At 36.8% G+C, this 20,565-nt stretch overlaps 1 protein-coding gene across 1 annotated transcript in view; it reads right to left on the reverse strand.

Annotated features, from left to right (window-relative positions):
* The window catches only part of LOC117172683 (WD repeat-containing protein 92), a 268,458-nt gene that overhangs the window by 30,076 nt on the left and 217,817 nt on the right, over positions 1-20,565 (reverse strand). The window contains exon 3 of the mRNA XM_033360818.1: positions 6,714-6,811. Within this exon, the coding sequence (XP_033216709.1) occupies positions 6,714-6,811 (98 nt within the window). The remainder of the gene's footprint in view (positions 1-6,713; positions 6,812-20,565) is intronic.

Raw genomic sequence — 20,565 nt, forward strand, 5'->3', positions numbered from 1 at the left:
AAAATTTAGTTCTGAATTTTTCAAAAAAAAAATTCTAAAATCGGTGCATAATTGCGTTCTAAATGTCATTTTGACCTCGTTTTCCGATTTCACCCCACTGTGGGCCGTCACCTTATACACCAAAGAATGATCAATATTAATTTCGTAAACTGAACTAATCGGAAACATTCGTATTTTTAATTAACTATAAATTTCCCTGTAAAAACTGAATGCTTTTGAGGAACAGGACAAATGTAGAGCGCCCTATCGGCCGAAGAATGAATTTCACCCGTTAAGTGGAACTCGCAAGCAACGACTTTTCTTGGTAGTCGCACAGGGCTAATTTCTTGAAATTTTCTTCATAAGATTTAAAAAGCAAAACATCTTTTCTGCAAATAAATCTCACAATTTTTTATTTTTTGCCGAGTTCTAAAAATTTCTGTTACATAATTCGTAACAAAACAGACAAAAAAACTTAACATTTACGAACCCTAGCACATATTTTTACTTCGGCAAATTAATACTCAGATGTTAAGCTTTCAGTACCAAAATTATTAACTGAAACTTAAATTCAAAATTGGCGGTCTACCTTTGTTAAAAAAATAATTTAAGCCATACACCAATGAGTACAATGGAAGGAAAATTTTCCACAAAAACTGAAGATATTTCTGACAAATTGTTCTTCATCTAGATAACGCAAAAAATTATAACGAATAAACGCACGACATTCCACCTTTGTCCATATCGCTCAAGATTTATGCTCGCACCTACTCTCTTTGTTTTTCACACTCGACCCATTATTTAAAGGACTATTTCGTTTTATCTAAGAGATCGTGTGTAGGAAACGAGTTATCGGGCAACCTATATTAATGCAGAATACACGGTACACATAGCTTTCCGACCAAAAAGCAGAGAGCCGTTTATCACCTAATTGCGTGACGTAGAGGCAAACGAATCGAGCTTTCGAACCAACGCCGTGCGGCTGTCAAAGATATAATCCCAGGCCGGATTTAATATTTATTCACTCCAACACTAGGTTAGTTCGTTTTCTGCCTTTTTTCTGATTCACTTTTTCAATTCCACAGAAGTTGCTCACCCATACTGCAAAATGTTTCTCCATCAGAAATTTTTCTGTTTTTTTTTGTTGGATTAGAAAATTCGAAAAATGCTCCTATTAGCTCGAAAATTATAAAAAAATATTATATGCACCTTTTGCTAGCTAATAGTAGGTGAAGTCTATGTCAAATGACAGAAATAATTTTCTTCATGGAATGGGATTTAGCTGTAACTCGAAGTATACAGTTATACATTAGTGATGGAAAATTGCATCAAGTCATTTTTTAAAATTGGAAAAAAGCGCAGAGATATGGGAATTCAAAAATTTTTGTAACTTTTTTTAATATTCTTCGCATTGACACGTACTTTTAAATAAAAAATGTATATTTAGAATAAAAAAATTCTTAAAATTTATTTGAAAACCCAAAACACCAAAATCGCGTTTTTGAACACAATTAGTAAGAGCGACGTATAAACAAAAAAGTTAGTATGGAATAAAAGAACGCACTATTTAGTTCGATGAACCTTGCACGTCTTATGTATTTTACGAGCACTCCCATTTTTGAATACGGGTACTATATTAAAGCCTTCGGAATTAGAAAAAAGCTTTGTCATCTCTTTGGTATTCGAAATGGGTATGACAGCGTAGATATGTTGTGTACCCTCAATTGTAATTAAATTTTTTAATCTTTCGCTTAAAGGTGTTTCTTCTTCTTTGTGTTATTGCAGAATGCGACATTAAGGTTTTTAAAATGTCATTTAGCCCAGTCGTACATTTCTCCTGAATGTCTGATCTGATTGTCGTACGGACCTTTGCTATGTGCAGTTGCATGGAAATTCCAATCTGCTTTACATCCGAATTTTTGCTCGTGGACTGTTAAGTTGGCAAAGTTCTTATGGTTTTGTACTGCGCCGCTGAAACATCTGAACTGTATATAACAAACTAAGATGGCCTTTTTCCTTACACAAGTGTATTATTTCAAAGTCCTTCAAATCTTCGCTTAAGCTGTTAATAAATTCATCACTTGGGGCCACAACAGTTAATAAATCTGATGGATCTATGTTTAACCATTGTTTAGTTTTCATATCTTCAACACAATTTTCGAAGTAGGCTCTTTCTAAAAGAAGTTTAAGATTCTCATTGCCAGAGAAGTTCGGACATTCATTAAAATGACATACTACCATATTTGTGTATCATTACAATTTGACTGGGCTATCCAGATGCAAACGTTGTGGGAACCACTTCTTCCAGCCAGAAGCGCACTCTGTCTTAATTCTGCAAATTTTGAAAATCCAATTCTTTCCGCAGGAAAATCGACCTTTAAAAGATCAAAAAACTCTCTAAAATTGCGTAAAAATAAACGTTTTTAAAAGTTTATTTTCTCTGTGTTTACTTCCACGGATATACAATCTTTTTCTCCTGGCATTATACGACTATTATCAACATGGTTATAAAAATCCCTTATGCACAACACACTTAGCTGTTCAAGCCATGCGACAAGAAGAATTGAAAACGGATTGAAAAATTTCTGATTGTCCAACTGTTCGGCAAAATGGTTAAAATTGTAATTTTTCTTGTTCAGCTTAATTCAGCGTTTTCAAAATTTTCCTTCAAATCAACTACGTTTTCGACATCTTCATGAACAGGATTTTCATCAAAAAGCTTGAAGCGTATCGTTTTATATACTTTTCTGACGGCGTCTTGCTTTTTTTTTATTTATAGTTTTTAGCTCAAGAAAACTGATCTCTTTTTCTCCAAGAATTCGTAAACAGCCATTCAAAGAGGAAACGGCTTCCTCTTTGTCTAGGTTAAAAAATGCAGTGTCACTTCCAGATAAAATACAACTGTCCACATCTATATCAAATGGATCTGAAAATTTATCTTCGTGAATTTCGTTGACAAGAGAATCATGATCCCTAGATGTATCAGAAGACGTAATTGTCCTTATAAAAATTTCTTACGATAACTATGACAAAACAATGGGTTTTGTAATAAATTGGAAATTTTCGCAAATACTTTCGGGAACAGACCTGACATTTCTTTTAATATTACTGTTGCCAGACCTGCAAAAAGGATTCTAACATCTTTTACCAACAGGAATTTTGGCAACGATGTATGCAGATAAGAATAGACAAACAAAAAATTATTTAAACTCGTCTCAATGAAGAACAAAATAATTGTGAGCAAGCAGTGTCGTTTACGCTGAGGACGGCACATGTCAAATGTGAGAGTCTAGTTCATTTGTTTTTCCAATGCAAGTTGAGACAAGCGTGCTTTGCCGCGACTATAGAAACAGAAGTAAATCGCAGTGGACGTGGCGCGGTGTGGTATAATGATGGTGGCCTTTTCGTGTAGAACCTTACGTTTTATTTATTTCCTCATTAACCATTGGCGGTTCAAAGATAAAACTTTCATGAATTGTGGAGCAGATGTATGGCCTATTATAAAAAAAAAGAAAATCAAGAAAATCGGAGGACACGTATTTTCAAAAACACGATTTTAGTTTTTTGAGTTTTCAAAAAAACGTGAAAAATTTTATTTTACTGAACATACATTTTTTTATTTAAAAGTACATGTCAATGCAAACGATCTCAGAGCTTACAAAGTCAAATTGGTTTATTAGAACCGAAGATAAATGGCGTATTAAAAAAAAAGTTTTAAAAATTGTCGAACTCCCATATCTCCGCCATTTTTTCGAATTTAAAAAAATCACTTGAGGGAATTTTTCTTTACGAATACATAACAGTATTTGCTGAGTTACAGCAAAATCGCCTCACATGACGAAAATTCTTGTTATCACTCAAGATTTAATCCACCAGTAATGAAATATTAGAAACTTAACTGGATATCGAGCGATACTTAAGAACGAAATTCAAGGCCTTTCCAGGTTTTTCAGGTCGAGAAGTCAAGTTTTTCCAGGTCTCCTCTTGTTACATCAAATAATGAAGTAACTGTTTGTTATTATATGTAAAAAATAAGGCATTTCATTTTTTATTGGCCAAACATTTTTAACGAAAGCAGAACCATAAATAAACAAATTCTTAATTTTTTGCGAACATAAGTTCTCTTTGAAATCCTTGAAATCTTTGTGAATTTGTTCAAATCTCTTGATGTACTTAAAATCTTTGTAAAATCTTAAAAGTTCTGTGAAAAAATTTGGAATCTTTTTAAAGTTTCGTAAAATATTTTAAATTCTTTAAAACTTTAAAATCTGAAGTCTTCAAAATAAAAAAATAAAAAACTTATGAAATCTTTGAAATATTTGTAAAAGCTTCCTTTAAACTTTGTTTGTTGAAACCTTTGTAAATAGTTCTTGTAAATAGTTCTACGCACCTTGATTGGCAGGGCAGGAAATGGAACTTTAATTAGTCTCATAAACGAGGCTAAAGCTACTGAGATTGAGAATGCTGAGACCGGAAAAGGTCCTACGAAGAAAAAGCATAACATTACTGTCAGAAGGAAGTACCATCGCCAGCGGCTTTTGTTGCAAGATGAAATAACTTTTCAACCAGGGACACCTTAACGGTCCCGCTCTAATGTCAACACTCTAAAACAAACCAAGGACATCTTTAAAATCTGAAATTTTTGAAATAAAAAAATAATAAAAATTATGAAATCTTTGAAATATTTGTAAAAGTGTCATTTAAACTTTGTTTGTTGAAACCTTTGTCAATAGTTTAAAACCTTCAAAAAATTTATGAAATCTCTCGTAATCGTTTAAAAATCATTCATACATTTAAAATCTTTTTAAATCTTTGAAATGTCTGGAATTCTTGTATTCTTTTGAAACCTTTATGAAATTTTTTTGAAAACTTTGAAATATTTGTGAAATCTTTCTGAAATATTTTCTATTCATTTGAAATCATTCAAATATTTTGAATCTATGTAAAATCGTTGAAAATCTTAGAAATATTTTTCTGGGGTACATTTACTTACTAGCTTCTTATTTAGTATCGAAATTTTTCAACTCGATGTGGTGCTTCGTGTGAAGCACGAACCAAACATATCACATGGCTCTAAAATCTTAGAGAAATCTTTTCAAAGCTTGTAGAATGTTTTAAAACCTGTTGAAATCTTTGAAATTTGTGGTATTTTGGCGAAATTCTCAAAATCGTTTTAAAGACCTTAAAATCTTTGAAATATTCTAAAACGTTTTGAAATCTTTAATCATGTTCTTTAATCTGGTGGACATTTATCAACCGAGTGTTTGAGTCCTTGAAATATTCGTTATATGGTTATATGGTTATATGGTTATATGGTTCATTGCAATCTATAATATAGATGGTAAAGTCTACAAAAAATGCCAGGAAATCTCTTCATTTATTCTTTAATAAGTGAAAGATAAATTATATCTTGAAAATTAAAAAGTTTTTAGTAGCAAGATTTCTTCTAAACGAGATGTTTATTTCATAAGAGACTAAAAGATTTAAATTACCTTTCGCATTTTAATGAAATAACTGTTTTACAAGAAATTTTTTGTTTTAAGTCAACGTTCTTGTGACAATTCAAGGCAAAAACAAAATGGCCGCCAAAAAATAGCGAACGAAATTTGGAACAACTGACGCTACGTTCGTGAAACCGAGTAGACAGAGAGTTTTTGGAGTCAAGGAATTCAACTTTACTTACTTTTCACTAGGAAGCGCTGTATTTACACAAAAGTTCCATAATTTTTCAACTCATAGGAACATTTTTTCAATTTTCCAATAAAAAAATGAACAGAAAATATTGTCCGATCAGAAAAGGGTTTTGCAGGGGAATAGTTGGTATGACTGGACAACTGTTCTAGGATATTAAAATTCGATCGAAAAAAAAGTTGTGAAACAACACTCGACAGATTATTCCTTTCATTGTTTCCCCAATTAGCGAGTGGCGTTATATAATTTTTTTCAATCCTTCCCTTTAAATAACTTACATCTACTAAATATAGTATCGAAAAATTAAAAAAGTTATATTAATTATATGGATAGGCAGACATCAATGGAGTAACGTAAAACTGAGTATAAATTGAATTAAGGCCATAAGAATATAATCTTTCAGAAGATATTTAAGCCCAATAAGAACCCTCCATGTTGGAAAACGACCTTACTGAGCGTTTTTGTAGTTAAACATGATAGATTTAGCTCAAACCAGAAAATTTTCATTTCAACACTGATTTTTTTAAAGTAATATAAACTGTGCCCTCTTTCATCTATCCAATTAAATTCTCATGATTTCTGAGATATGGTTGCTCGGCGACAATTGAAGTTATGTAAAACATGTGACACGTGCCGTGAAGAAAGGGAACTACATCTTCTCGCTTCACGTTCAGTGAGTTCGACCAGCTTTTCAGTCGCACGGACACATAACGGAAAGATGCTGATAGCAGATAAAAACTTAATTCTTTTTTAATATGATGGAGCATTTGTACAACTGGTGATCGCATAAGAATTCTGAAACTCTATTTTTTATCCCTAAGGTCCCTTTCCTCGCGAAACGTCACATTTTTAGAAACTGTGGCATATATTAATATTTCTCATATATGAAAACTGATGAAATCTACGATTTCTGATTAGCAGGAACTAGAGTAATTTTAATTTGGCTAGTGAAATATCGGAGAGATTTCTTAAATCCCTCTGCACAGATTCCAAGATCAAGTTACTCTATACAACTTTCTACTGATAATCTGTAAATATCTTACTATTTCCATAAACAAATGGAACCACCTCCTCCGCAGGTTGCGAATACATCTCTATTTTGTGGTAAATGTCGAACCAGCCATACAGTTGATTTGTGAGCCTGAAAAAAATAATCATATCACTTTGTATACAAGTACAATTGTAAGAAATAGAATATTGGTTGGTTCTTGGCAAAAGTTTTAAAACAATATATATGTGAGGCCTGTTTGCGAAGCAATATCATTTTCTGGTTTTTTGTATGATCTTAGAAAAGAGAGCCTTTTTGCATCAATGACTCAGAGTGGGATGGCATGCACTTTTTAAATATTTTTACGCTAATATACGCTAAACATAGATTTTTTCCGGAATCGAAGCCTATCACCGATGTTATAAGATGCACCTCTTACACACTAAACTTCCGAAAATCCAAAACATAATTCTTGTAAAATGATAAATATAAATAATTTTGCGTGGAATGACAATAGCAGGTACGTCAAACTACAATAACTAAGATCCAAGAAATTACTAACAGTAGTAACTACCGTGTAAGTCCTCTGGGATTCTAGATTCTTATATTTTAACACAGATTCTTATTGAAAACTATGCAAAAGTGCGTCCATTCAGATTTGGCAAATGGAACTTTAATTAGTCTCATAAACGAGGCTAAAGCTACTGATAATGCTGAGACCGAAAAAAGTCCTACAAAGAAAAAGCATAACATTACTGTCAGAAGGAAGTACCATCGCCAGCGGCTTTTGTTGCAACATGAAATAACTTTTCAACCAAGGATACCTTAACGGTCCCGCTCTTATAGCAACACTCTAAAACAAGCCAAGGAAGCTAAGAGGAGCAGGTTCATTAAACCATACCGACTTTCCCTTTAAAGCTACCTGCATTTAGCCATTGTATCTAAAATTCCTGCAAGACAAGTTAAACTCAGAACAAACAGTGGCTATTGAGACAGCCGTTGAAACTAAGATCGCCAGAGTAAAACCTAGTGACACCCTGAGGTTCGAAGACTGCCAATATAAAACAACTTGCCATCCACCATAGTTGTGTACCGTCGTGGATGCGCAGAAAGACACCATGATAACCCAGTTCGTCCTGAGTGCAGATCCTTCAGTGGTACAAAACATTTAAAAGAGCGCCTATGAATCGTATCTGAAAATGAGAAGGATCCACACGAAAATACTTTTATAAATCGAAAGAGACTAAGAGAACAGCATTAGAACAGCTCTAGCGTCCAAACAAGCAAAGTCATTTTGGATGAGTTACCTGCCATCCCAATTTCAGTTAGGTTGACAGGTGACTTGGCAACAATGTGGTTACTACTTTTGTTGGTTAGACGACATAACTGCTCTCGGAGCAATCTATGGATAACGCTGATTACAGAGGCCGACAATATTTGACAAAAATCAAAAGCCAGAAAGCAGACCAAACATTTCCGAATCCGAACTCAAAATTGCTCCTATACGTCAGGTTTTCAAGATATCCTAACCTAGAAGTGCAAATACGGGTTTTCTAGCTGTTTTTGAGGTTATGCAACTGTACAATAAAAATATCTACCACAAAGCTAATATGGAATTTGATGTACTAATCTTCCCATTTCAAACCTACTTGGATTTATTAGGATATCTTCATTTTTCACCAAAATATTGTAATTTGAAATTTTTTATTTTAGTGTTTTAACCCATTAACGCTGAGGTGTTCAGATTTATACAACGCATTCTTTATTGCTGACGGTACGATATTTTTTCTTCAAAATATTATCTTAGGGGTTTTCGAGGATGCCTTTTCTATTGCCGGTGTCAGTTTTTTGTTATAACCCCTAGAAAATCCAAAATAGCGGCCACAATTTAGGGCTTTAAAAAAGAGCAAAGGATCCCGCACAAAATACCAACAAAAAAGCGTACAGTCGTTTGAAACCAAACTTTGCACATTGATAAAACAATAAAAAATATGGAACCCGTGTCTTTTAATTTCTACGTAAGCCATTTCCTAGGGCTAGAAACCACCCCTAACAAGCCACAAGCATGTTAACCCACGTGATTCTGGGAACAATAAGTTTAGTCGCATATTTTTCTTGGAATAATGAAGTTCTATGCCACAAGTGGGTTAACCCACCTACCTGCTGATCCACCTAAACCCAGAAATCACTCCTACCAAATCATACAGGATTTGTCCGGAAAGTAATAGTACTGATTTTCTTCCGCCGCGACTGTACTTCGGAGCGTGCGCGCACCGACTGGATTTGGTAGAGGGTGTTCCTAGCAAACGAACGAGCGGCTGGTCAGTTGTCTCCGAATACTTGGAGAGTCAGGACAGGCATTTTACGCGACGTGTTTCTGTGAGTGGTGCAAGCCGAAAATGCAGCGTTCGTTAGAGCAGAGGTACGCGATTAAATTCTGTGTGAAACTCGGTAAATCTGCGACAGAGACGTTTAATATGATCAAGCAGGCTTACCCAGATGTTTCTTTAGCAAGAAGTGGTGTGTTTCGGTGGCACCAGGCCTTTTTGGAGGGCCGGGAAGAGGTCGCCGATGAAGACCGTGCTAAGACCGGACAAACCCTGTAAGCTGGCTAATTCACCTAAGCCTGGGAGCAGCGAATTTAGTCGTTTACATTTCGTGAAATAATTGAATTCCACACTACAAGTGGGCTAACCTTGAAATGAAAATGTTCAATTTAGCGTATTAACCCATTAATGCCGAGATGGTATGCAATTATCACTTGAAAATGTTATCTGAGGGGTTTTCGGGGGTTCCTTTTCGATTGGCTCAGTTTTTTGTTATAACTCCTAGAAAAGCGAATATGGAAAACTGTTAGGGTTTTAAAAAAAATTTACTATTATGATTCGTTTAATATTGTAAATACTTAGGATTTTCCAGCCTACTAAGGCAAGACTCAATAATTTCCAGCCACTTAAGGCTGGACTTGGATTGTCCAGCTAAGCAAAAAGTACTTAATATTTTCTAGCCAATTAAGGCAAGGCTTTATATTGCCCAGACAATTATGGCAAGCCTTTGGATTTCCCAGCCAATTAAGGCAAGACTTTTTATCGTCCAGACAGTCAAGACAAGACTTTGAATCGTCCAGCCAGGCAAGGCAAGACTTACGATTGCCCAGCCAGTTAAGGCAAGACTTGGGATTGCCCAGCTAAGCAAGGAAGTACTTAATATTTTTCAGTCAATTAAAGCAAGACTTTAGATTGCTCAGCCAATCAAGGAAAGGCTTTGAATTGCCCAGCCAATAAAGGCAAGACTTTGTATCGCCCAGCCAGTTAAGACAGTACTTACGATTGTATGTCCAATGAAGGTGAAACTAATTGCTTGTTTTCTAATGGAAACGTTCGCGTTATCATTTCTTTGCAAAGACCAGCAATAGTCGGCCATCATTCTTACATTGCATCGACCTTGATAATGTTGCTCTTTTTGGAGAAAGTCTTGATGAAAGCGTTCGCCCATTTCTTCACTGAATGCTCCAACATTTTCTGGGAAATAATCCAAATGAGATTTGAGAAAATGTAATTTCATACTCATCAAACAGCCTGATCTTTTAAAATTCTTTAACATAGTAGATACAATAGTTCTAAACTTTGGATCTCGATTGTTCTCTAAAAATTTCTTTACATCTTTGAAACTCAACCATGCATCCTTTTCAATAGATGTCATGGTTTCGATAAAGTCATCATCTTTGATAATTTTTCTTATATCAGGCCCAACAAAAATACCTTCCTTAACTTTGGCATCACTTAAATGGGAAAATGTATACCTGATATAATTGAAACATTCTCCTTTGGTGTTTAGGGCTTTCACAAATTGCTTCATTAACCCTAGTTTTATATGGAGTGGTGGCAATAATACTTTCTTTCTGTCAACCAGGCTTTCATAAAAAACATCATACTGACCAACTGTCCAAACTAATCTGTCTGGCCATTTCTCCGTTATCCAATATTTATCCCTTGCACTACTGTCCCAAAGGCAAAGAAAACAAGGGTATTTAATGTTTCCTGATTGTAAACCTATTATAAGATTTAGCATTTTGAAGTCACCACAAATAAGCCAATTATGGACATTGTATTTTATTTTTATCAGGAGTAACTGGAAAGTATCATAAGATTCTTTCAGTGTAGTTGAGTGACCTACTGGAATTGCAACATACTTATTTCCATTATGTAATAGTACTGATTTTAGACTTTCTATAGACGAATCTATGAAAAGACGCCAATCCTCTGGCGTGTATAAGTTTATTTTACATAAATTAATGAGTCCTCCGATATCATTACAATACACAATCCCACTGTCCATTGAAAACTACTTGATAAACTTTTCTTCTCTATTTCTGCAAACAGTTACTCTAGTGCCAGATAACAATAGTTTCTTCTCTTTGAGTCTTAAAGCGCTAAGCTCAGCTTTATCTTTTGGAAGATCAAGGTCACGTATAAAATCGTCTAATCCGTCTTGGTCAAAAAATGTAGGACTTTCATCATCTGATTCTTCTCAAGAAGAATTTTCAGTTGCATTAGGATCGTCAGAATCCATTGAATCGTGAGTTAATCGGTCACTTTTGTTTTCAGAGTGATTTCTAATATCAATCTTGGCTGGTGTAACACTTTTTACATCAGTGTAAACGACCTTCTCCAAATACCTTTTAGAAAAACCTCCTGTTTTGCATAAGCAAAAGTAACAATCAGTATCATGATCTTTGGGCTCACGCCAAACAGGTGGTTGAATAACAGTCTGCGTCTTGGTACTTTCACCTTCCCAATTTGACAAATTTAATCTACAAGCATGACAAATTGAGGTTGGTACCCACGGTTTATCCAAATTTTTCATTGAAGTCCCATAACAGTTGAAGTATGACGTTTTTATCGAATCATTAATTGATCGACAGTATTTCTCCGTTTCATACTTTCCACAAACGTGACAAAACGTATTAAATTTCTTAGCGAAAGGAGTTCTTGAACTCATTTTTTTCTTATAATGAACAGTAACGTGGAAATTCTAAAACTCACTATATACAAAAATCACGATCGACACGAAATGTAACCGCTAGACAGATTTCAGATACAAAAAGAATTTTATTACCTACGCATCCAACCGTTAGCCCGCCACTCAAACGTGATGTCTAACACAGAAAGATTTGTAGCAAAAAACGAATTTCATCACCTACGCATAACATGTCATAAAAGCGTCGCCAGATCAGTAAGCCAGCTAGCGATCGAAGACTGACTGCGCCGTAGAACGGCGTGCACATACAGCGAATGTGAACATTAGAATGCATACAGAGTGCGCAGTAGTATTCCGCGCAGTCCGTCTTCTCTTGTTTTATCAATGTGCGAAGTTTGGTTCCAAACGACTGCTCGCTTTTTTGTTGGTATTCTGTGCGAGATCCTTTGTTCTTTTTTAAGGCCCTAAATTGTGGCCGCATTATTGGATCTTCTAGGGGTTATAACAAATAATTGACACCGGCAATAGAAAGGGCAATTTTGAGCTCGGATTCGGATTCAGCGCATCAAAATCCTGCGGAAATGTTAGGTCTGGTCTCTGGCTTTAAAATTTGTCGGCCCGTGTTATTGAATGAACGAGGTAAGATCCTCGGAATTGGATTTCATCGAAACTAATATTCACCACTGTAAAGCTTCATCAAGCATTTTAAGCAGACACTACAGTGAAACAAACGGCTTTTGCTCTGATTAAAGAAAGGCTATAAGCCGGAAATTCTACTCTATAATCCACAATACAACTGACGAAACCCTCATGTCAGCTATTTATATCAGAAGGGAAATCGATTATATTTACTTAGCTAGGTTTTGTACCGAAGACCTGGTATGGATTAAAATCGAACGCCAAAAGGGAGAGAAACGTTAGGTCATGGTGATTCCTCAACATACTTCCCATTCGATTCTCTGGGTCCGCCAGCACGCGGGAAATGGAAAGGTCTGCTTTATTACTGCAGTTCGAAAAGATAGGCGCTTATTATTTGATGTAATGCAAATGCGTATCATACAAGATAGAACAGCAAGAAACTCAACAACAGGTTAAGTACTTATTAGATTGATGATTTCATGTAGGTGGTTGTAAAAATAAAACAATAATAGTATTTTGGCTGTAAACGAGCCTTAAGTAAACAAAATAGTTGGAAATATTAATTTGAATTATAATTATAATTTAAATTAAGTGTATGAAAGTTAATGACAGTTAACTTTACGGCTCAATCTTCCAAAGAAAAAAATATACCTATGTGAACAGAGATCGGATGATAAGAGTGAAAATTGCGAAAGCGCTCCGACGACGTCGGCTTTCTCTACGATATTTTTTCTTTCTAATTACACGTACGCCTTCTTCCATAATCGCAAAATCCAGAAAATTTATATAATGACCGCCTATCGATTTTTCTCGAGTGAATTGATGATCAGAGTCGGCCCTAATGGATCAGTCTAATAAGTCATTTACTTTATTTTTAGGCACTCAGGTAAGCATATCATTTATGTACACTACCGTCGGGAACTAGTAGTCATGTTTCAGAGTCAGCAGTGTTTTTTATGAGTACTTTCCCTGATCGTACCCACGATTCCCGAGGGTAGTATACCTAAAAAAGAAAGTGTTATGAGCTTAAGATTTCTACTTTGGATAAACTCAAGAGATTTTTAATAATAAAGGAAGACAGGTCCATGAATGAGACAATTCGTAATCGTAATTTTAGAAAAGTGGTCAACCGTTTACTAAACATAGAAAAATCCTAATCAATTCAAAAAACAACTGGTCACGTTCGCGTGTCGAAATCGTTTCCCCTTTCGTTTCTCAGGAAACACAGACTTCCTGCTCACACACATTCACCTCTCCCTCCTCGTCCTATAGCTTGGATCACACAGCCTGCAATTTATTCTCTAATATTCGGCCAACTTTACTTAAGCTTGTCCTCAAGCTTGTTTTTTTTAAAATAAATACACTTGACAGTAGAGTATTCTCTCTTGATACAGTAAACCTAATTTTATATATCTCGGTACTTGCAAATAAGATCTGGGAATGACATAGTTATTTTCCAAATACAAAATCTTTTTCTCTTCAGAAAAATATTATATAAGGTAAAAATTTATATCATATTTTGTCATAAAGGCAACCGCAGGATTTCGCCGGGATTGGGTCCTAATCTGAAAAACTGCACCCGCTCCCAGCGAAATCGCGGTAAAATTCTAGCCCGAACATATTGCATATTGTTGACACTCAGGGATGCTTTTCAGGCTATTAACCAGTAAAAGCTTGGCACCTCTAAGAGCGCCGATGATAAGGACGATTAGTTTAACAGAATATTCCGGTTAAAATCGTTGCAACTCCCTGATAAGGTCTCTATAGAATATAAAGTTCCAGTATATGCGGCGCTTCTCATTCTCGACAATTCACTCGATTTCCCTAGGAGCATTTATAGGATCGATATTAGGGTTAATGCTGTGAGAGTAACAGAGATGGTAATAAAGGACTCTTAGTGCCGCATTGTGCCTTTGGATGCAGGTCGTTCCGGCATGAGTTGTACACCTAGATAATATGTGAGCTAAATGCTCGGTGTGTACATGGCACGTCCTGCAGCTCTTATCGGGAATGTCTTGGCTCACAATTTGGCGACGGTATGTTAAGGTGGAAATGACACCGTCTTGTCATGCCGTGCAACCTCTTATCTAAGAGCTATTCACTAAAGTTTTTCTCTTGTGCTTTCTTAATCCGAGCTTTCAGGAGTGAGTACTCGAGATAGATAAGATTTCATTCATTTTTCTCACCCCTAATACTGAAGTTAAGTCTGAGTGTTTCAGCAGCCTCCTCCGCTTTGTACAGAAACGCTCCTTTGTCCACTTCTTCGAGCTTCCAGACCATTTTAAGAAGAGGGTCTCTTCCATTTGCAACTCTATGTGCTGTACCCAGAATAATTTTGTTGTAAAGACATTCAAGATTCAATATTGCGCGACCACTTTGACGGCGTGAGATGTAGAGTCGCGGAACAGAAGACTTAAGATGCATGCGTTCGTTCATGTGCATAACCTTTCGTGTCCCGTTACAAAGGGACCTGAGCTCGCTCTTCGTCCATGGAACCATTCCAAATGAATAGAGTACAACCGGGATGGCAAGCATGTTTGTTGCAGATACGTTGTTCCTCGCCAACAGTTCGGAAGACCAAATCTGCCGGATGAGACATTTGTATCTGCTTCGGAGAGTATCCTTTATAGATGTCACATCCTGAATGCGGCTCTGTCAGGGTCTTCAGGGATGCCATTATGTTTGCCTCGCTTCAAATAAACCTTGGCGCATTTTCCTAACCCAAATTCCATTCCAATATCCTTAGTATATGGTAACTGAAGGGTCTTAGAAAAGTCGAGATGGGTCAGAGAGAAACTATTGATTTTCTTTGACCCACCTCTCTCTCCGCTCTAGACTTCTCTTAGCGTCAGATAGTATCTGTATTCTCTCAATAATATGCTGCCTGATGGTCAGCAGCTTTGACTTGTTAAGTGTGTGATAACGGGTCCGGAGTTCGCGCACGAACTTTTGAACCTTGGCGGTAAAATTCCTGCCGGATGTTATGTAGTCAATCATACACAGAATTCGGGACACGTATTGTCTTGCCCAGCCAATATTTATGGGGGGGGGGGGTTGATGCATTCGTCTATTGGTCTAGAGTATTTTGGTCATTCGTCCCCAGCTCTAGAGTGGTCGGCATTGTTAGCCGACCCACTGTCGGGACCCCAGCGCGTTCTGTTGTTTTGAACCGCACTTACTACAACTATGTTTGTTGTTATCATTGTTGTTCCCACGAGAAACTAGGGAAAGGGGTTCGTCCATGCTTGTAGAGCCCCGCATGCAAGGATAAGGCTGCGTACTCTGAAAGGGCTCCCGGTATCCCAGATTCACTGTTCTAGACACCTCACCCAGGTGCCATTCAGCTTTCGGCACGGTTTTCACAGCTCCGCTTGGGGGTGAATTCCTTCGGGACCATCCCTGAACAGTTGTCCGCGAATCCTATTTATTTTTGTAGTCATATTCAGCAGAAACCCTCGGTACAGGGACCCTTTTTACGCAACCCGAGGACGCATTCGGTGGCTATTGCATATATATTTGTCACCTTCAGAACTGTACGAGTTCTCGGCTAATTGATTTTCGCTCTCGTCTTCGGAATCGCTTTCAATCTCATTTCGATCGATGTTGTTCATTGTGGAACCTCACCAAATGTTCAACTGGTTCACATGGTCTGTTAGTGGATGTCTTATTCTTCGACATTCCACATTAGGCTGAATCACATAGGTGTCACCCGAAACTTTTCGGATAACAACGTATGGACCTCGATAACGAGAATGTAACTTTGTACTTTCCCCGGTGGAAGTTGTATTAACGCTGACATAAACAGTGTCATCTATTTCATATTTTACCCCAGCGTTTCGGTGTTCATCGTATCTTTCTTTAAAATTTTTTAAGCTTTTTCAATTTTTCTAGTTATTTCTTCGCGGACTATACTTGGATCTCGATAGATTTCACATTTCTCGGTTAATTCTCTAGTTACGCCCTTTTCGAACGAGGTAAATATCCGTATAGTGCCTCGTAGGGCGCTTTACCCGTAGTTTCGTTGTTTGAAAAGTTTATGTCTCGCGCGATGTTTTTAAACTTATGATCCCATTCGGATTCCTTCTCTTCCCAGGCTTCGGCTCGTAGAGGAGTTAAAATCGATTGGTTAACGTGCTCTATCTGCCCGTTGGCCTGAGGATGGCTACTCGAATTATATGTTAATTTTATCCCGTGTTTGTTTCAATAATCAAAGAATTTTTCCGAGGTGAAAGTCGTACCCCTATCGCAGATCACTCGATTTGGCGCACCGAATTGTTCAACAACTTTATTAAATCTCTTGTTTGTCACCATCGATTCTGTGGTTTTGGTGGCTTCTAGCGCAACGTACGTGGTCAAGTAGTCATCCATGGTTAGAACGTATCGGTCACCTAGCTTAATAATTGGAAAGGGACCCAAGTGGTGCAGGTGATCTGCCACGAAGGGTCGTTCTCCTGGCGGGATAGGATGTAATTCACCTGGCAATTATTATATGCTCTTTTATGTATCTGCGCAAGTTAGGAAAATTAGTACCGACGCATGACTTGCCAAGTCGTGATAGCATATTGTCAACGCTTTGCGTGTGGAAGCAGGAATTACAGATAATATAATTTCTATATCGTCGTGCTAATTCGTCGCATTCGTCTTTTGACCTTTCGTCGTACGGTTTCTCCGGAATTTGGATAAATCGTGCTTCACTTGATCTCCTTTTCGATGACGTGTTGTAAACTCATAATCACACAGAGTGTACGCCCATCGTAAAATTTGAGGATACTTGGTTTATGAAGTGTTTGAGAAAACTAATGCTTGGCAGTCGGTTACCACGATAAATTTTAATGGCAGTAAAAATGCGCGCAGTCTCTCGCACCCCCACACCAGAGCGAGAACCTCTAGTTTGCTCGAGGGATAACTCGATTCGATGTCCAAAATCCTTCGGCTAATTGCGTAGACTAGTCTTAGATCATGTTTATCATCCCCCTCTATAAGTATAGCTCCGAGTCCTAAGGAGGTAGCATCATTGTGCAATTCAGTTAACTCTGTCTATGGCGAATATACTCGTAAAATCGGTTTTGTAGTTAGTAACCGTTTTAGTTCGCGAAATGCATCATCTTAACGGCGCCGCAATTTTTGAAAAATTTGGTACAAAGCGGCGAAAGAAACTCGTTAGTCCCAGGAAGCGTCGTACTGCAGGTTTGTCGTGCGGTACCAGGAATTCATCAATCGCACGAACCTTACCTTCACCCGGTTCTACACATTTGGAGCTAATTTGAAAGCCTAGGAATTCTACTTTCTCAAGGCCAAATCTACAGTTCTGGAGGTTTAAGGTGAAACGGGTGGTCTAAGCTTTTAGAAATGTATACTATAAGTCACATTAACTCGGAAAATAATTGGAATGGCAACGTCATAAAATTACGTCTCAGAAATCATAAGACTCAAGAAGCTATGAAAATGCGAATACATGAAAATTATAACGATCGACAATTGCGCACGCAAACGAATATGAAAGTGGGGATGATTGGGACCAATGGATCGAAAAGCGCGAAAAGCGGGGCGCAAGTTCGGAAGCGGGCATTCTCAGTTTGACGAGCTCAAAGACAGGACGTTTTTCGTGCTGTGAAACTCTTGAACCCTTTTGAGACTTTCGGGGTCTAGTTAATTTGAGGTATATTCTGGCTTTTATTCAAAGTTCGTGTTATGAAAAGAATAAATAATAATAAATAGTTAAAGCAGTGAATAAAATGAAAGTTAATTGTTAATATTAGGAGAAAAATGAATCTCCGAATTGGTGAACCAAAGTTAAATTAACTTAACTTGGATGGAGAAAGTTCCATGAACTAGTTGATCATTCTTAAATACAAGGAAAAAGTTTCTTTTCTACTCATTGACCATTTGGGAGCTCAGAAACCTACCCTGAATATTTTAGACAGACCAGTGTATGTTCCATGAAACCAATCCTAGATGGTATAACAACTTCAGAGATGAATACGTCCTTGAAGGGTCAGCCTATATTGTCTTGGAAGAAAAATGAGCTCATTAAATTAAGTACAAAATCTCTAAGGAGCTAAAATCACAAAATTTAACTCCCAGAATGACATTTTATAATTGATTGACGCTAAACTAACCAAGTAAGTTAGTTGAAGCGTTAAGAATAATTAAAAAATAAACTGTAATCGAGAAAGTGATAAATGATGTTAAAAACTTACTTCAAATAAACTTCCATTGAAAAATTTCATTAAATAAAAGCCAGAATAAAGCAAATTAAAAACGCGAGAGATAGGCCGAATCGAGAGAGTTATTGCAAATTCTGAGTCCACTCCATAGAATCCCCAAGACTCCAGAATAACAAAAAAAAATAAAGTAAACATAGCATGTTAAATATTGTTGAGCCAACATCGAGTATTTAATATTGGACTCAATCATAGATTTCAGTTCAAGTGGCATTTTCATTTCAGAGGAGTTGAGAATTAAAGGATTGGTTTTAAATCAAGGTTATGAATCTTGAGAGCTGTAAAGCTATTTATGGGATTAACAACGAAATTCCCATTTTACCTAGAGTTTGCTCTTTCATACTTTCTAATCAGTCCTTTTTTCGTTCCAGGTTCATAACTCTGAAAGGTATGGTACCAACTTATATACTTGGTAGCAAACTCTTTGACAGAGTATTGCAAAATCATTGATTATCGGCTTTGTGTATGAAATTGCATTCACGAACGATCAACAATAAGACAGAATAGCAGCTAAAACTTTAATAAACTCCTTTTCGATGTTTTAGAACAAAGAAGAACATTTTGAAAGTACAATAACAATAAAATTGATAAAACTGAATCTATTATTGACCCCAAAAACAACCCTCTGATTTAAAGAAAATAGATTTATAAAATTTAAATATGAAGAAAAATGGGTAAAATCACAAAATTGGCGGTCGAGTAATTGGAGAAGAAAAATAAACATGTTACAAAGGTTAGCCCGGCTTCAGACAAAGCCTCTAGCACTAATTTTAGTCTCTCTAGGAGTTTTTCCCAGTTCTGAAAAAAAATGAAGTTATCATCTAGGTAAAGTAATAGAATCTTGTTTCTAAACCGATCCAAGGCTAGCTTTCAGTGGAAGATGGAAGTAAACATTTGCCAGATCCAGGGTCGCAAAGATTTTAGCTCCGGATATTTCCTCGAGGTACTCATCTATATTGAATAAAGGAGACTGAATCCTCAGGGTCTGGCTATTCAGGCGTCGGAAATCGACTACTAGACAAGGCTTACCGTATTTCCTTCGAACTAGTAGAACGGGACTCGCGTACGCTGATGACGTCTCGGTTACGATCCCAGCTTCCTTCCATTCGTCCACTATTCTCTTAATTATTTTGCGTTCGTCACGGGACGCGCGCTAGGATTTTGAGCATGCAGGAATGGATCCTGGTTTCTCAACTATGTCCATCTCGATTAATTTCGTATTAACTAACTCGTTTAGGTTTTTTGCCACACAGTGCCGATTCTCGTTTAGTATCTCGATCAACGACTCACATTGACAATTCGTAATTTTATTATCGATAATTATCTTGTCCTACTTCACCGGTTCGATTCTTGGGGTCAACTCGGGTAATTTTTTCAATTTTAAGACTTATGTCTCCAAGTCGTGTACCTTCACGCAATTTGACAAGTTAATTGCTCGTGGTTATGATACCTAGAGACATTTCCTCTTCTCCTACGTTTAATTGTAAGAAATTTATTGTCGCGGGTTTTAATTCTTCGTCTACTATAGTTGTCGCATGCCTCGGCACCTCGATTACCATAGCCATGGACTTGAATACGCTTCCTTCCGCACTGAATTCCCTGAGCTCACTTGTTATCCGCTCTATTTCAAATCCTTTTCGCAAGAGCATTGTCGCCTTAAGGCGCCACATGGCACTCCCTGCATCTATCAAATATTCGACAGTTTTCCTATTAATTTTAACGGTTTTAATGTATTTACGTGGGGTTTCATTAGACTTATTCTCAACCGTGATTACAATTGGATTCTACAATGGTCGTGGTTTTGTACAATTACGCGTCCCATGTCCCTTCTCTTTTCAATTAGTACAATACGGTTTACGCCTTCACTCTGTACAGTCGCGTCTAAAGTGTCCGCTATTTTAACAATTAAAACACTTCAGTTTATTCTGACTTTCGTTTCAGTTATTTTTATATGTCGTAGTCCCATTCTGTTTCGGATGTGCATCTTAAATTTTATGAAATTATTATCCCTAGAAACTCGTCTTCATCTTTGTGAGGCTCGGCCGATGCACTTATTATTAGTTC

This window comes from Belonocnema kinseyi, chromosome 5 (assembly GCF_010883055.1).
Source record: "Belonocnema kinseyi isolate 2016_QV_RU_SX_M_011 chromosome 5, B_treatae_v1, whole genome shotgun sequence".
NCBI lineage: Eukaryota > Metazoa > Arthropoda > Insecta > Hymenoptera > Cynipidae > Belonocnema > Belonocnema kinseyi.